Genomic DNA, 17,503 nt, shown 5'->3' with positions numbered 1-17,503 from the left:
TTAATTGCTGGAATTAGCCTACCTTGCTTGTCACCATGAAAGGTTTTCCTCCTTTTCCCCCCCCCTGCTGCTGGTGATGGCTTATCTTAAGTGATCACTCTCCTTACAGTGTGTATGATAAACCCATTGTTTCATGTTCTGTGTGTGTGTGTGTGTGTGTGTGTGTGTGTGTGTGTGTGTGTGTGTGTGTGTGTGTGTGTGTGTGTGTGTGTGTGTGTGTGTGTGTGTGTGTGTGTGTGTGTATTTAAATCTCTCCTCTGCTTTTTCCACCAAATGCATCCGATGAAGTGAGCTATAGCTCACGAAAGCTTATGCTCTAATAAATTTGTTAGTCTCTAAGGTGCCACGGGTACTCCTTTTCTTTTTGCGAATACAGACTAACAGGGCTGCTACTCTGAAACCTGCTTTCCTCATGGCACCCTGCCTGCAAGGCCAGATGAGGAGGCACAGCGGGGGGAGAAGAGACAGACAAGCGCAGGGCACACAGGGCTGCTGGGGGTCATATAGACTGGAGTTCAGAAGGGAGTGGGGGAGACAGAATGGGACAGGAGCTAGTGGGGTGACAGAATTGAGCCAGGGACTGAACAGGAGTGGGGGTGCACAGTCACATAGTAAAAGGAGGGAAAGGAGTGGCTGAGTGGGAGTGCATGGGGACTGGACAGATGTGCCTGACTGAATGGGAGAGGCCAAGGGGAGGCTCCCCAACTCCCTAGCAATTCCTCCTCCCCGTCCCCCTTTCTTCCAGCCACACCCAAAAACCCTCCAGGTTCACTCCCAGACTCCTGCCCAGCAATTACTTCCCTCTCCCTCAGCTCCTCCATTACCCCGAATCCCCCCAGACTTTGCACAGTTCTGTATTGTACTTTAAATGAATTACTTCTAAAAGTTCTGTTATAATATGTATAGTAAGGAATCTGTTTGTCAAAAAATATTTCTTAAATCTTTTTTGCTGTTACAGACATACATGCTGACAGGTATTTTGCAATAAATCATAAAAATAATTGAAACTGACGTGATAATATTGCGTTATTTTGGCAAATAAAATACGCAGAATTTTAACATGTTATACATCAAATTTTAAATTTTTAGTGCCGAATTCCCCCCAGGCGTAAGGGTTCAAGTAACTTCCAAGGCCACAGGAGTCAGTGGCAAAGCCAAGATTAGAAATCAAGAGCTCATCTTCCAACCCCATACTCAGTTCAATAGCCCATCCTGAAAGATAGGAAAGATAACAGTACCACCACTACCCCTCCGTAGAATCTAAGTGGCCAAAAAGCTAGGGCAGAGTGAGATCTGAGTGCTATCCTGGAAGCCAAGTTATTATATGTATTTATTTCAACACTTTTACATAGCCTAAGATTTTCACTTTTCTGCCTGAAGATGCTGATGACTTATAATACAGCTCCAAATTACAGGTACCAGGTACTGAATTCAGTTCTAGATTCTTGCACCGCTAGCTGAGAACAGGTTCAGTGACTTATGGTGTTCAGGAACGGAATTTTAAATGGAGAAATTGACTTTTTAACCCAGCCCCACCCGATTGTTCTCCATTCCCTTCCCTGTAAGGTATTTATGTAAAGTTGTATTTATAGAAACATACACCATTGTTTTGCCTTCTAGGTGTATTTATAAAATTAAGGACATAACTTCAAATTTTATAATCTGCTGCCAACAGGTGGCAGTATCCAAAAATGAAATATACACAAAATTGATCAGCTGCAGCCAACCTTGTGACAATTGTCTGTAGCCTAGGAAATTTGAAAAAGTGAAACAAGAAAATTAAGGGAACATTTTCATTTTCTTACAGAAAATGTTGGTACAGTATTGAAATCAGAAAACCACCACTTACCCATAGTTAACGTTTTCTTTGACGTCCGCCTCCCTATAATTTTTCAAAAGAAAAAAAATTCATGAACTATTTAGCCATCTTTGTATGTCACAAAACAATCAAGCTATCAACATGATGATCCAAATATTCAATAGTTAGGATTTGCTGCGATGTTACTTCACTCTTGCAATGATTAAGGGCTTAAAAATTGCTGACATTTTCCAAGTTAAATTTAATGGCTCAACATACAAAGACTACTAAGGAGAAAAAGTTATGTCCTATATCAATAGGGTTAGACAGAACTGTTCCTCTTGAATTTCCTGAATGAATTGGATGATCACTTTTTCAGCACTCAATTCATTATAATTTTATGAATTCTGTTCAACTCTGCTGCACACAAGTAAAAGGTTAAACTAACTGTATTTAAGGAGAGTACAAGTGCCTAGCAAAATGGGGCACTGTTCTTGATGGGGTCTCTGCTGAGTACTACTTCAATACTGTAAAATAATAACCTGAATATTTGTAGGTTTAAGAGGACAGGTTTTACACAATGTTAAAACCCAGGCTGAAATTATCGATCCAGGCTTTGACTACGTAGATATTTAAGAATCTGTAATACCGGCATTGTAGTTAACCTGTTAATAATATTAGGGGCAACATGTACTGGTTACATGTGAAAGTTTTTCAGAATCAAATAGAGGGGCATGGATCAGTGTTCATGGTGTGCGCCCTGTCAGTACCCGTCCTGGGCCGGGGAACCTAATGATCCAACCAGCGGACCAAATTTGGTGATGAATCCTGGTCACATGCCACTTGAAGAATGTTGCAGATATGCTAAGATGAGAATCAAATAAAAGCAGGTTACAGAATGACTGATGTTAGCTTTTACTGTATATAGGGAGTTACTGTTCTGCAACCTCCTGCAGAATTGGGTGCATGGTCCCTCTCCTGGTGAAAATGTGGAAAAGGAATTATGTTTAATTCCAGGGCAAATCTGCACCTAACAACCAACCAGTTTCATTTGCCCCTCTTATGTTTTCATTTCCTCCACAGTCAAACTAGCTGCAACCAAGGCTTGGCAAATGCATTCTTGTACGGTGAGTAGATAGTGTGTGTGTATGTGTGTACGTACATACACACACACACACAGGCTTACCCTTTAGTTCCTGCAGAACTTATGCCTTAATGTTTTTAAATTATTTTCTAGTCCATATGACTTAAAAAAAAACCCAGAAAAACAACTCCTAAAGGTGACTGGTGTCATATTGCCAGCTGGAGTCTACAGCCAGCCAGCCAGCCAGACTGGAGAGCCACGAACTGCTTCCAGTCCCCAAAGCAGGGTGCTGACTGATGTTTCCATCACTCCCATTTAGTTTTACCTCACAAAAATCCTGCAGGTTTGATGTTTCAGACATTTCCCATTCCCAAAATCTTCCCACTCTGCAAGTCCTGACTGCATGTGGGTTAAGTCTTCTGGTTGGTGACCTATCAAATGATTAATCAAGGGCTGGCTAAGATGTTAGAGGCTGATCTAGTGCCACGCTAACCATGATTGCTGCCCTTAGACTTATAGTAAGCATTAACCCAGTCAAGATGGTGTCACTGCTGCTCTGGTGATGCAGGGTATCGGTGCGTACAGACACACGATATTCACTTTTTAATGTATGTTTGAGTTGTGTAAATACCAAAAGGAACACAAATCACTAGTCCAAACTAACATGACAAATGCAACATGCAACTAGACAATCAAATTAGCTTATCAGGCTCTGGAGAAACAAGAGCAAAGTACTCTGAAGGAATAAAGTTAACAAAGCATAGAAGGAAAACTGGTTTTGAACTAGGACCAAGCTGAGGCGTGCCAAGTAACAGTAGGGCCTATGGTTTTTGCTGGCGTGTTTCTGATTTTGTTACATACATGTGGCTAATCTTCAGAGGGCTGTGTATTTCTACACAATTGGAGTGAAAGGTTAACTGCAAACAGACATTCAGGGATTACTTCCCACTCATCCACTCCAAAAAGCAAGGATGCAAGCACAAAGCCACATCTTACGCTGGATCTCGGACATCTCTAGTGATGCGATAATTCCAGTCCCGGAAAAATTCATTTTCTTTGTCGAATTCACGTTCGTCTTCTCCAATAGTCACCGTAAACCGCTTCTCCTCAAAATCAGGCTCTTGTTCTTTTCTCATTGTTGCCTTTTTTAATACCTGTCACAAGGCACAATAAAAAGCTTTTTAAGGAAGCAACAATTTTGAGGCATGGAGGGCAAAGTTCAGCTTACTAATGGCACATAAGCACTAGTGAGGGATCTGCTTCCTAATTAACCTGTCCCTCTTCTGTTCAATTCTCACAAACAGTTAGGGTTTGGATATCTAATTGAAACAAAACATGTAATATTTCATTATCCTGTTAGCTCACAAAGATGAATCAAAGCTTTACCTCTTTAGCATGCCGGAGTCCTCTCTCCCAGGCACTTTCTGTTGGAGGGTCTGGAGGGGGTGGGGGCAAAATTTCATCAACTACAGGCGCACCCTGTTAAAAAAATAAGAAGGAAAGGGAAAAAGACACAGGCTGATATTAGAATTGGAAAATTGTGCTTTGTGAATGTTAGCGAACATCCAGGCGAAAAATCAGTAGGGCACAAGTGGTAGGGCACACTTGAAAAGTTATTACCATTTACTAGAGATTGTAAAAAGGGCCTTCTTAAGAATTATGCATCCCAGAAGAACATTTGATTTTGCTAAGTTAACAGCCCAAATAAAACAAATCCTTCAAACGCCTGCAATGTATCTGCAGATCTAAACAAGTGAAAAATGCAGAAGCCGCAAATGCAAACCAGAGTGTTCATACCCAAGGGTTTGCTGGCATCAGTGGGTGAGGGCCAATGGGAGGAGCGCCGTTGGGTGAGAAAGGGTCTGGTTTGGAGATCAAGGAGTAGTTCCCTTTGTCGTTCACACCAGGATGGATAAACCTACAGTTCATTCCCCAAGTACAGTGACCTGTGAAAAAGCACAGAAATCTCATTAAAATGCTGTACAGAATAGTCAAATACCTGGAAGCTCTGGTATCTTGTTCAGCTCCAGAACTATCTGAAGTCTTCCAGGAGAGAACATCTCTGATTTTCAGAGACATGACCTTTCTGCTCCCCACATTGGTCCATGGTCACTTACTTTCAGGGCACCCCGCAAAGCCTTTTTGCCTGGGCTTTCCCTGAGAGATGAATTCAGTTGGGATCATGTGTGAGCAAAAACCCAAGACACTTACTCTGGTAGGGTGGGAGGGCTATTTATGTGGGTAGTGATCCAGAGAGTTGTGTGTGCACTTTTATAAGTAAAAAGTGCGTAGAGCATAGTTAGGAACTTTTATAGCTCAAAACTAAATAACCCAGCAAGAAGTTTAAAGGCATCAGTCTGAGTTAAATACACAGTCTGGTGACGGGGAGGAAAAATATAACCCAAGCTCCTCTAATAGCTGATTCTGCACAGGAGCAGGAGAAACATTCTCAGGGGGCCAGAGACAAAGTACAACATCGGCTCCTCTGAAAGGCCACTTATGATGCTTCAGTGGATTAGGTGAAGTTATCGTACCCATGGGGAACTCAGGCGTTTGTAATGGGATATGGATATGGGCTAGTTCCTGGTCTGAATTTAGCTCAGGTTAGTAGGTAACAGAACTTTCTTTTCCTTTTAGCTGCTCACATGAAATCATTTGATGGACCTTCAGTAGAGAGCCTGATAGGTGTCTGTGTCACACAACCATTGCTATACTGCAACCTTGATTGGCAGCCTCAGCATCAGCGATGAAAAGTTAACAGAACACAGAAATTTAACCACATTCTCACTCCTAAAGGTGGTCCCTCCAAGTCAAGGTGGAGACACATTGGCAGGACAACATACGGAGGAAAATTACTTTGACACTGTCTGTGTTGTATCAATTCTGTGCTAACGGGGAATTCAGTCTCCAAGGCTGTCCATTGCCAGGACACTAAGTTAACTGTGAGCTTTTATATGTGATCAAAGATAACACTGAGTAAGTTAACCCGAGTCATTTGGTACTTTCATGTTTTCTAAGAGGGTTACTGTGCCCCCTTCAGGAACTTTATAAAACTGACTTCACTCATTAAGAGAGGATAATATATTTGAATATTTCCAGTAGGGCTGTCAAGCGATTAAAAAAATTAATTGTGATTAATCGCACTGTTAAACAATAGAATACCATTTATTTAAATATTTTAGATGTTTTCTACATTTTCAAATATATTGATTTCAATTACAACACAAAATACAAAGTGCACAGTGCTCACTTTATATTTATTTTTGATTACAAGTATTTGCACTGTAAAAAAAAAAACGAAATAGTATTTTTCAATAAACCTAATACAAGTACTGTAGTGCAATCCCTTTATCATGAAAATTGAACTTACAAATGTAGAACTATGTACAAGAGAAATGGCATTCAAAAATAAAACCATGTAAAATTTTAGAGCCTGCAAATCCATTCAGTCCTACTTCTTGTTCAGCCAACTGCTTAGAGAAACAAGTTTATTTACATTTGCAGGAGATAATGCTTCTTGTTTACGTCACCTGAAAGTGAGAACAGGCTCTCTCATGGCACTGTTGTAGCTGGTGTCGCAAGATATTTATGTGCCAGACGTGCTGAAGATTCACACGTCCCTTCATGCTTCAGCCACCACTCCAGCGGACATGCGTCCATGCTGATGACGGGTTCTGCTTGATAACAATCCAAAGTAGAACGGACTGACGCACGTTCATTTTCATTATCTGAGTTAGATGCCACCAACAGAAGGTTAATTTTCCTTTTTGGTGGTTCAGGTTCTGTAGTTTCCGCATTGGAGCGTTGTTCTTTTAAGACGTCTGAAAGCATGCTCCCTACCTCGTCCATCTTAGATTTTGGAAAGCACTTCAGATTCTTAAACCTTGGGTCGAGTAGCTATCTTTAGAAATCTCACATTGGTACCTTCTTTGCGTTTTGTCAAATCTGCAGTGAAAAAGTGTTCTTAAAACGAACAACATGTGCTGGGTCATCATCTGAGACTGCTATAACATGAAATATATGGCAGAATGCAGGTAAAACAGAGCAGGGAACATACAGTTCTCCCCCCTGAGCAGTTCAGTCACAAATTTAATTACACTTTTTTTTTTTTTTTTTTAAACAAGCATCATCAGCATATGAATGTTTAGCATATCTGGCATGTAAATACCGTGCGATGCCTGCTACAAAAGTGCCATGTGAACATCTGCTCTCACTTTCAGAGGACATTGTAAACAAGAAGCAGGCAGCATTATCTCCTGTAAATGTAAACAAACTTGTTTGTCTTAGTGACAGGCTGAACAAGAAGTAGGACTGAGTGGACTTGTAGACACTGAAGTTTTACATGGTTTTGTTTTTGAGTGCAGTTATGTAACAAAAAAAAAATCTATATTTGTAAGTAACACTTTCACGACAAAGATTGCACTACAGTACTTGTGTGAGGTGAATTGAAAAATACTATCTCTGATTTTTACAGTGCAAATATTTGTAATCAAAAATAATACACACTTTGATTTCAATTACAACACAAAATACAATATGTATGAAAATGTAGAAAAACATCCAAAATATTTAATACATTTCAATTGGTATTTGATTGTTTAATAGTGCGATTGAAACTGCCATTAATCGCGATTAATTTTTTTAATCACAATTAATTTTTTAATCGCGATTAATTTTTTTTGAATTAATTGTGTGAGTTAACTGAGATTAATTGACAGCCCTAATTTCCAGTAAAGGTGTAAAGGGTTTGAAAGTTGAATGCTGGGGCTATTAATAAGAATCTACATAGACAATTTTTTATTTCTTATTGAAATATGTCAAGTGCAAGAGTTACTTCTGGCAAGTAAGAGGCCCTTGTGCATGTGGTAGAATGGCTACAAATTAGGTGTTCCACTAGGATGGGTTATAAACACACATTATTTCACAGAATCAGTTATATTTATCAAAATGGATTGATGTGGCCACATGACATGACATTAGCAATTATTCCTCAGAAAGAGCAGAGACTAGAATTTGAGCATCGGAGGTCCCACAATGATGCTTTTAGCTTGGCTCCTGGATGGCAGTATTCCTATAGATCTCCTGTACCAGGGAAGACAGAGATGAAATCAAGGTCACCCAAACAAAGCTGAAACCAAAGGATCATATCTTTGGCAAAAGAGCTTGACATGATTCAATCTGAATTTTCACACACTGAGATAAGGGACTGGTGATCATAATAATTCTGTGACGCATTGGGATGTAATATGATTGAACAACACTAAGAATGAAGGAATAAACAACCCCACCCAGGGAAAACTCACCTGGTTCAAACAGAGGAAGACACCCCTTCCAGCGATATCACTACCAAACTCATGACAGGAAACAAATAATTAGACACAGGAAGCCACTCAATAAAACAGGCGAGTAGCACTTAATGCTCAGCTCTTGGAAAAATGCCAAACAAATCCCTGTGTAGTCGTCATACAACACAGCAGTGAAAGCAAGTCTTCCCACTCCCCCCTTTCTAGCTTTATTTTAGTTAGTTTATTTCATTTATCATTTCTATTAAAACAAAAGCATTTGGGTGAACACAACTTTAAGGGGAAGTTGAAGGAACTCAGTCTAATATGGTCCATATTAAATTTGGTTAAAAACAAGGCTTTACAAAACCAAGTCTCCACATCTTTTGAAGAAATACCATAGAAACAGTTTTTTTTTTTAAAACATTCTCCACAGTCTTTGCAACAATGTGCTAGCATACGAGACCTTGAAAGTGAAACTAGTTAGTTTATTTCCAATGGTCAAGATGGAGAAAATGCAAAAAGCAAACAGAAAACACAAACAAGTTATTTTTTAAACCTTTGTTTTACTAATTAGGTGTTGTGTGGATCAAAGGCGAGAAAATTTGTTGAGTAAAATACGATTTTTCACTCAACAGCACTCCTCTTTAATCCCAGTCCACAAAGACCTAAGTAAGTAAAATCCATTTATTCACATCTGAATATTGGTGACATTGTAGCAAATTTCTAGATGTCTTCGATCTATAGCTAGCTTTGAACACTCAGCGGTTGAACTCTGATCTGCCACAAATCATTTATCCATCTACTCGCTGGTCGTCCTCTACTATGATAATCTGCCACTTCTGAGGTTACTTCCATCTCTGCACCTGATGGGACCAATATGCATAAGTTTGTGCCTATTGATTTCTGACAGCAGGGTCTGCTGGTCTCCAATAATATTTCTAACATAAGCATGTGTCTTTTTTCCCCCATCCAGGAGATATGCATGAGTTTTTGCCAGCACCACATCTCAAAGGCTTGAATTTTCTTCTTGTCCGCAGAATTACTTTCCCACAATTCACATCCATAAGTCACTATGGAAAAAATAAGCTGTTCACCAATCGAACCTTTGTACATGTTGAGATACCACAGTGTTTCCAAACTTTTGTAAGGGAGGCCATTGCTGATGAGCCATTCTTAGACATCTTCTGATTTCTTTGGAAAAGCCTCCTTGATTGGCATGCATAAGCCCAGATAATTACTCTATGGCCTCTACAACCTGGCATAATCGTACTGTCTGAGTATTCTGTTTCTGTTAATCATGTCAATGTGCATGCATTTCATTTTCACCTCATTCAGGGATAGTCAAACAGACTCCAACATATGTTGCCTTCCCTCAGTGGTTGTAGCAAAGAGCACTGTGTCATCAGGCTGGTTAAAAGGTGTCTGTTAACGAAATCCCAGCTCCTTCCACTTTGTCAAAACCTTCTAGAGCTTGTCTTGTAACTAATTCTGCATACATGTTGAAAAAGCTTGAGGACAGAATATGCCCTCGTCTCACCCAGTGGAAAAGCAGTTGCTATCACCTGCTGCTGTTTGCACTGTGATCTGTTATTGACAGTGAAGACTTGCGAGGAGTTCATTGAGATGTTTTGGAATCCCCAGGTCTGGCAGTATCCTCCAAAGACTGTCACATCAGAAGGTATCAACGCTTTTGAGTAGTCAATGAAACACATGATGAATAGGTGATTAAACTCCTTGCATTTTTCAATGATATAATGGATAAGAACATAAGAACGACAATACTGGGTCAAACCAAAAGTCCATCTAGCCCAGTATCCTGTCTTCCGACAGTGGCCAAAGCCTAGTGCCCAAGAGGGAATGAACAGAACAGGTAATCATCAAGTGATCCATGCCCTGTCACCCATTCCCAGCTTCTGGCAAAAAGAGGCTAGGGACACCATCCCTGCCCATCCTGGCTAATAGCCATTGATGGACCTATCCTCCAGGAACTTATTAGTTCTTTTTGAATCCTGTTATATTTTGGTCTTCACAACGTCCTCTGGCAAAGAGTTCCACAGACTGTGCGTTTATGAAAAATTATTTCCTTTTGTTTTACACCTGCTGCCTATTCATTTCATTTAGTGACCCCTAGTTCTTGCGTTATGAGAAGGAGTAACACTCCCTTATTTATTTTCTCCACACCAGGCATGATTTTATAGACTTTGATTGTATCCTTAGTGGTCGCTTTTCCAAGCTGAAAAGTCCCAGTCTGATTAATCTCTCCTCATAAGGAAGCTGCTCCTTTTTGTTGTCCTTTTCCGAACCTTTTCCCATTCCAATACAGTATAACTTTTTTGAGATGGGGCAACCACATCTGCACGCAGTATTCAAGATATGGGCGTACCATGGATTTATATTAAAGGCAATATGATATTTTCTGTTTTATTATCTATCCCTTTCTTAATGATTTCCAACGTTGTTAGCTTTTTTGACGGCCACTGCACAATGAGTGGATGTTTTCAGAGAACTATCCACAATGACTCCAAGATCTCTTTCTTGAGTGGGAATTTAGACCCCACCTAATTTAGACCCTATCATTTTATATGTGATGCTCGTGATCTGATCATGTGTGCCTCATCCCTCTCTGAAACCGGCTTGTTATAGTGGTTTCTGTTTCTATCATTCCTTCATGCAATCCTGGATCACACAGAGCAGAATTTCGCCCATGTGTGATAACAGGTAGATAATATGATTGTTACTACACTCTGTTATGTCTCCTTTCTCTGATAAAGGCAGAAAGATTTCATTCGGCCAGTCATCTGGTCAGTTTCTAATCATCCATACATCACTGCAAATTTTCCACATGAGATCAATATGTGATCATCAATCACTTTTAACAATTATGCTGATACAGTATCTGCGCCCAGTGTTTTACCAGGCTTTTTATTTTAATTTTTTTTAAATATAATAGCATGCACCACTTCCTGTTGCAGGATTAATGGCTCCCGCTCCACACTCTCCTTTGCGCTGTCCTGTATTTTACGTGGCTCTGATGAGGCATACAGATTGTCACAGTAATCCCTCCACCAGCATTTAGTGTCATCACCTTCAGTGAGGACTCTGCCATTATGATCTGTTATCATGAAGACCATAAAGACCTAAAATTTCATTAATCCAGATTGTATTGTATCACATACTTTAATAGGGCTCACACTTTTGATGTTCTATACTGAAGGGAAAAGTCTCTCTTCCTAGACTACGCTAGTAGCCAACTCAGTCTGAATCCAGTGTTTTGTGCTAAAAGGAACACCACCATTCCTCACCTAATCAATCAGTCCCGATGCTATGTCTGCCTTTAACACTGGGTCTCTTTGGAACTCTTTATGGACAGTTTCTAAAAATGTTCTGCATTTCAGAACAGGACATTTACACGCAACGCACTGCTTGGTAGAAAAGGCAGACACTATTAATCAAATGCAACACAGAACAGATCTGTGTTGGTGGAGCTCAGAGGAAAGGAACACCAAGTTAACACACCAAGTTAACATTTACAGTGAAATGCAACATTACTTCTAGCCTTGTCTTCAATAAAAGACATTTCAATAAATGTCTCTCAAAGGAAGAAGAGGAATCCTATTGTTTGAGATTTATAGAAGTAACCTGGATACTGGACTGCAGGGAACAATTCTGCTCCGGCAGGGCATGAATTAGACAAGAACAAATGAGTATTTTCCATCTCTAATGTGTACAGATGTACTATTTTTAAAACATTTTAAGCAATATTTGATTATTAAGAGGATGTCTGAAAAGAATTTTATTTCAAGATGCGGTAAGTCATCCTTTATTTGAGGAATTCTGCACTTAAGACAGAACAATTTTTACATATTTTGCATGTTGGCCCTGCGTAAAATCAGCACTTGGCCACCATGGAAAAGAAAGGCGATACTGAGTGATGTCTGAGACAACATGTCTCATGTGACTAGTAGTACAATAGTTGCACAACTGAACAAGAGAAGCCGCAGAGTGCTCAATTCATTCCCTCTGCTGCAGTATATTGTTACCTTTCATGAAGAATCGGCAGGTAGGACGCGGCCTCACTTTCCTATCACTGGGATCTTTAACTTCTCCCTCCTCCAGATCATCATCCTGCAAAGCACAGAAGGACACATGCTTAAAAGAGTCAAGTCATCATGAAAACCACAGACTCTTTCACAGTAAAATCAAAGCCAGCAACTCCAAAGTCACTGGGAATGTGTGTCCTAGGGCAACTGGGAAGTAACAGTGGGATATGCACTGTGGACCTTCCCATGCCTAAGAAAGGGTAGGTAGGGTATTAATTCTAGCGTTCCAGGGAAGATAGGAAATCCTGCAAGCATCAAGAGCTTCTTAGTGCCTAGACAAGGCTTCAGATTCTAAGATGCACCCATTTTCCATGTTTTAAAATAGTTTTAGTTAAACTGGGGCAAACCCAAGTGGACATACTGAAATCAACTATTTATCTTGAGTCCCTCCTTTTGTTTATCAATTTAAAAATGCATGTTTAATTACAATGCTGTGACTCTTGTATACAGACCAGCCTGAAAGAGTGACCGGTGAGGAGAGCTGAGACAGATGTTGGGAACCTACATATTAAGTTCTGGAGGACAATTGCTGTGTTATAACACCTATCTGAATATGCCTCTTTATCATGTGTAGTGACAGAATCTCTTGAACAACCTTTCAGGGAGGAAGTTAAGTCTGTTGTTTTCATAGTCCTCTGTTGCAGCAGTTAAATCACACTCCCTTCTCCACCATTCCTACCCTTTTATTTTTTAACACTGCTCAGAAGTTCAGTGTTGAGTCACAAAGCAGCATGGCTTATAATGGAACTTGGCATAAACTGAGAGCCATGATGCAGCACAGGGAGCACCTTAGGAAGATGGAGCGTGTAGAAGCTCTCTAAGTTGCCTTCAAGATTAGTCATCCTGGAAGATTAGACATCAAAATATGATTTATGAAAAGAAATGTATGTCCACGGAATAAAACAAGTGTAGCTTCACAGAGCAGGCCTTTGCTTTTGTTCTCAAAGGAAACCCTTTCGGAAAAAGCTTTTAGTCACTTGGATTTGTCAGGTCAAAGGGAGGTTTTTTTTAAAAGGGGTCCAATGGAGAGAAAATATGCATGTGACAAGTGACATCAAAGGCACTAGGGGCAAGAATGACAGCTGTTCCAACTAAGGGTATGTCTACAATGCAGCTGGAAGCATGCTTCCCAGCTGGGGCAGATGGACGTGTGCTGACTCTCCTCAAGGTAGCATGCTAAAAATAGCAGCGTAGCCAGTAGTTGCATGGGCAGTGGCTCAGGCTAGCCACCTGCTCACAAACACATCTGGACATCCTGGGTATATACTCCAGCAACAAGCCCAATCTGTTGCCCACGCGACCCCTGGCTACACTGCTATTTGTAGCATGCTAGCTCAAGCAGAGCTAGTGTGTGTCTGTCTACCCATTCTGGGAAGCACACTCCCAGCTGCAGTGTAGATGTATCCAAAAAGGTGCTGGAACCTTATCTTGCCTCTCTCAGCTTCTCTACCTCAGAGATACAAGTATTTCCCTACTGTCTGTGGAACACATCTTAATAAAGAGAGTGTCTTGTGGACACCTTCCCTCTCATTGGCAATCGTGACATCCCTGTAGCAACTATAGTGATTGCATCCATGGAAAAGTTATATGAAGAAAGCATTTTATGTATTTTTATCAACGAAATAGCTGGAAACTAGGAGAAATGTCCACTTGGCTCTAGATAACCCAGCTTTCCAGGTACCCATTGTTTAATATCTCTTTCACTATATTCCTTCCGAGATTCTCTTGGGCCAGAGCTCCTTTTTAAAAGTGCCTGCAAATGGTGTACATATTTAAATCTTGTGCTAGCTTTTCTTCCCCATCAAGCTAAAAATGTCTGCAAACAGCATAAATTGCAGACAAATTTAAAAAAAAAAAGATGGGTCTTGCATTCAACATAATGTGAATGGTATAGCCAGCTTAACGCAGCTCCTTTCAATAGAACTGTGTGAAATCTTTGCAAACCTGGTGCTTGAACAAAAGAGCATTTAATTCTGTGCAGTCTATCAAGAATCAGACAGCTGGGATCTCCATTATAAGCTAATGTATGAAAGCCATTCAGAGTGCAAATTCATCTTGCATATTAGTGTGGACAATGTTCCCAGGAATCCCTAGCAATCGGGAGGAACGCTTTAGTATTAACAACAAGGAGTCTGGTGGCACCTTAAAGACTAACAGATTTATTTGGGCATAAGCTTTCGTGGGTAAAAAATCCACTTCTTCAGATGAATGGAGTGAAAGTTACAGATGCAGGCATAAATATACTGACACATGAAGAGAAGGTAGTAACCTACGGTGGAGAACCAGTGTTAAGAAGGCCAGTTCAGTCAGGGTGGATGTGGTCCACTCCCAATAATTGATGAGGAGGTGTCAATACCAATAGAGGGAAAATTGCTTTTGTAGTGAGCCAGCCACTTCCAGTCGCTTTAGTGTTGTATCAAGATGCATGTGAAAAAAGTTATTCTGAAATGATTTTAGGGATCCACTAAATTTAATTGCTTGGGTTCTCCCACCACAAGGATTTCAGGCAACACAGAAAGGTCTAACCCAGGGGTGGGCAATAATTTTCGCAGGGGGGCCGCTCCAATAATTTTGGAAAATCATTATGGGCCGCACATTTCTACTATATTAATTGAGCAGGTGTGCAGACTCGGAGGGAGTTTGGGTGCAGGAAGGGGCTCAGGGCTGGTGCAGCATATTGGGGTTCAGGAGAGGGTGAGGGGTGTGGACTCTGGGAGGGGTCTAGTGCAGGAGGGGGCTCCAGGCTGGGGCAGGGGATTGGGGTGCAGGAGGAGATTCTGACCTGGGGTAGGGGGTTGGAGTCCAGGAGGGGGTGCAAGGTGTAGGCTCTGGCCGGGAGGTGCTTACAACAGGCAGCTCCTGGCTGGCGGTGCTGCAGGGCTCAGGCAGGCTGCCTGCATACCCCTTGGGGGGAGGAGAGCAGTGGGTCTCCGTTCGCTCCCTGCACCCACAAGCACCATCCCTGCAGAACCTATTGGCCAGTTTCTGGCCAATGGGAGCTTTGAGGACGGTGCTGGGGGTGGGGGCAGCACATGGAGCTGCTTCCCCCTCCCGCCAGGGGTGCGCAAAAACATGCTAGCAGCAGCTGGCTGCTTCCGGGAGCAGTGTGAGGTCACAGCAGGCAGACAGCTGGCCTGAGCGCCCCGCTACGCCATGGGACTTTTAGCCACCCAGAGATCACGAGGGGGCAGCCAAAGAGCCTGGTGGGCCAGACAGAAATGTTCGATGGGCCGGATCTAGCCTGTGGGCCGTATTTTGCCCACTCCATGTCTAACCTGTTTTGAAACCGAGTCAGAACGTTTGAGTCATTTGAAAACATATAATGTATTTTATCAGATCACCTTCCACAGTGAGCAGAACATAAGAGGAAACTTGTGACCCTGACCACTGAGTTAGCCAAAGCATCATGGCGATTAAACCAATAAAGAAAATTCAAGATATTTGTCAGAGGATTGCTGATTGGGGTGTGAACAATTTTGTTCAGACCTTTGGGCTAAGAATTGAGCCATTCAACTCATCAAAACAAACACGAAAACAGGTGGTCAATGCAGGAAAGATCAATTTTGTTACTGTATTTTACCTACAAGATTTAGGAAACACTTCTACTTGATTAAAAAAGGACTTGAGGTTTCTTTGAAAAAGCCCTAATAAGCTAAATCCTCTGTCAATTCACCCCAGTTTCCTGAACATTTTACCACAGTAGAGGTAGTTCAGCCAGACATCAATGCATAATTTGGGTTCTACGCTAACTTCAGCTAACGCTGGTCTACTACAGTTTCCACTCAGATATGAACCTCTTTTTCAGAAAATGTCACTGCCAGCTGCAGCCCAACTGAAAAATAAACTGAAATGACAGATGATTATTTTGTACGTCTCCTCCAATTAACGTCCTCTCCCTTAATCGTCAGTGAAGAACCTCCTACTTTTCTACCCTGCCCTCCTAGCTCTCAGATTTGGTAATCTTCCTTGGCTGAGTAGGACTAGAAATGACTCCTTTCCAAACTCATTGCTTCCTTGCTTGATAATCGAGAGGTGCTGCCGTGACAAACTTTCCCTGCCCAGTTGCACCTCTTGCAGGGGGAACAAGAAACAGAGCCAAGAAATTGCACTTGGGTCTCTGACATAGAGGAATTAATGCTAACCACTTGGCTTTTATGTTTTAAATGCTGTCTTACACTCCCTGTAGTCAGAGTGAAATGTGGTCTAAACTCAAGACTGGGAGCCCATAGGAAGGGTTCTAGTCCCTGATCTCAGAGTAGCAGCTGTGTTAGTCTGTATTCGCAAAAAAGAAAAGGAGTACTTGTGGCACCTTAGAGACTAACAAATTTATTTGAGCATAAGCTTTCGTGAGCTACAGCTCACTTCATCGGATGCAGTCCCTGATCTGTGGTACTGAGAAAGTCATTTCACCACCAACTCATTCTCCTCCACCTGTAAAATGGCACTAATATTACACACGGTGACTGAAGAGTGTAGCTATACAGCAATCTGGGCAAAAGTACTAAGTAAGCACTACTGACCACAATTCCTAATGGGATCAGTCTCTGCTTTTCTGAGTACAAACTCGGATCAGTCACCACAGGAAGTGTGCATCACCAAAGCGTCAGACAACAACTTACTTCGATTGTCAGCTCTTTTTGTTATGTAGTTTGTACAGTGCCTAGCACAATGGGGTCCTGATCCATGACTAGGGTTTTAAGGCACTATTTCATACAAACAATACAATCTATTTTAAGCACATGGGTTTGCCACACATGCCAGACATCCCATCCGCAGGAGCCATTATAGCCTGGTAGGTTAACAATGTACAAGTGACGGCATAGCTTGTAAGCACCTAGCATGTGGCTGGCTAACTAGGTGCTAGCATTACCCAAAAGTCCTTTGTGAGAAAAGGTAGAAAGCTAAATCTCTGGAGACCCTGTGCACTGATCAGGACCAAGTTTACTTGAGATCTTTACAGAGGTTTGTGCAACAGGGTTTTCCAGAGTACACAGCAACGTAAGTCACAATTAAGTACACAGCAGACCTTCCTTTTCAGAAGCGTGCACCTCATATATATGCTGGGGCATAACCTGAACGCATGAGGGATGGGCAGTGATGGACAGTTTGAGAGCCCACAGTAGTTATAGGCCATAAATTAGGCCCAAAAAAAGCTACTAAATATATTCACATCAAATACGAAAGATGTTCAGGGCACGACAGCTTAAGAGCCAGCTAATTCTGAATCCAAGGGCAG

At 41.4% G+C, this 17,503-nt stretch overlaps 1 protein-coding gene across 1 annotated transcript in view; it reads right to left on the bottom strand.

Annotated features, from left to right (window-relative positions):
- The window catches only part of ZC3H18 (zinc finger CCCH-type containing 18), a 54,216-nt gene that overhangs the window by 35,573 nt on the left and 1,140 nt on the right, over positions 1–17,503 (bottom strand). Inside the window, 5 exon segments of the mRNA XM_038368254.2 lie at positions 1,850–1,882; positions 3,879–4,036; positions 4,269–4,361; positions 4,680–4,828; positions 12,208–12,292. Coding sequence (XP_038224182.1) covers positions 1,850–1,882; positions 3,879–4,036; positions 4,269–4,361; positions 4,680–4,828; positions 12,208–12,292 — 518 coding nt within the window.

The sequence above is a fragment of the Dermochelys coriacea genome, chromosome 12, assembly GCF_009764565.3.
Source record: "Dermochelys coriacea isolate rDerCor1 chromosome 12, rDerCor1.pri.v4, whole genome shotgun sequence".
NCBI classification, from domain to species: Eukaryota; Metazoa; Chordata; order Testudines; family Dermochelyidae; genus Dermochelys; species Dermochelys coriacea.
This window is presented reverse-complemented; position numbering and strand designations above follow the sequence as displayed.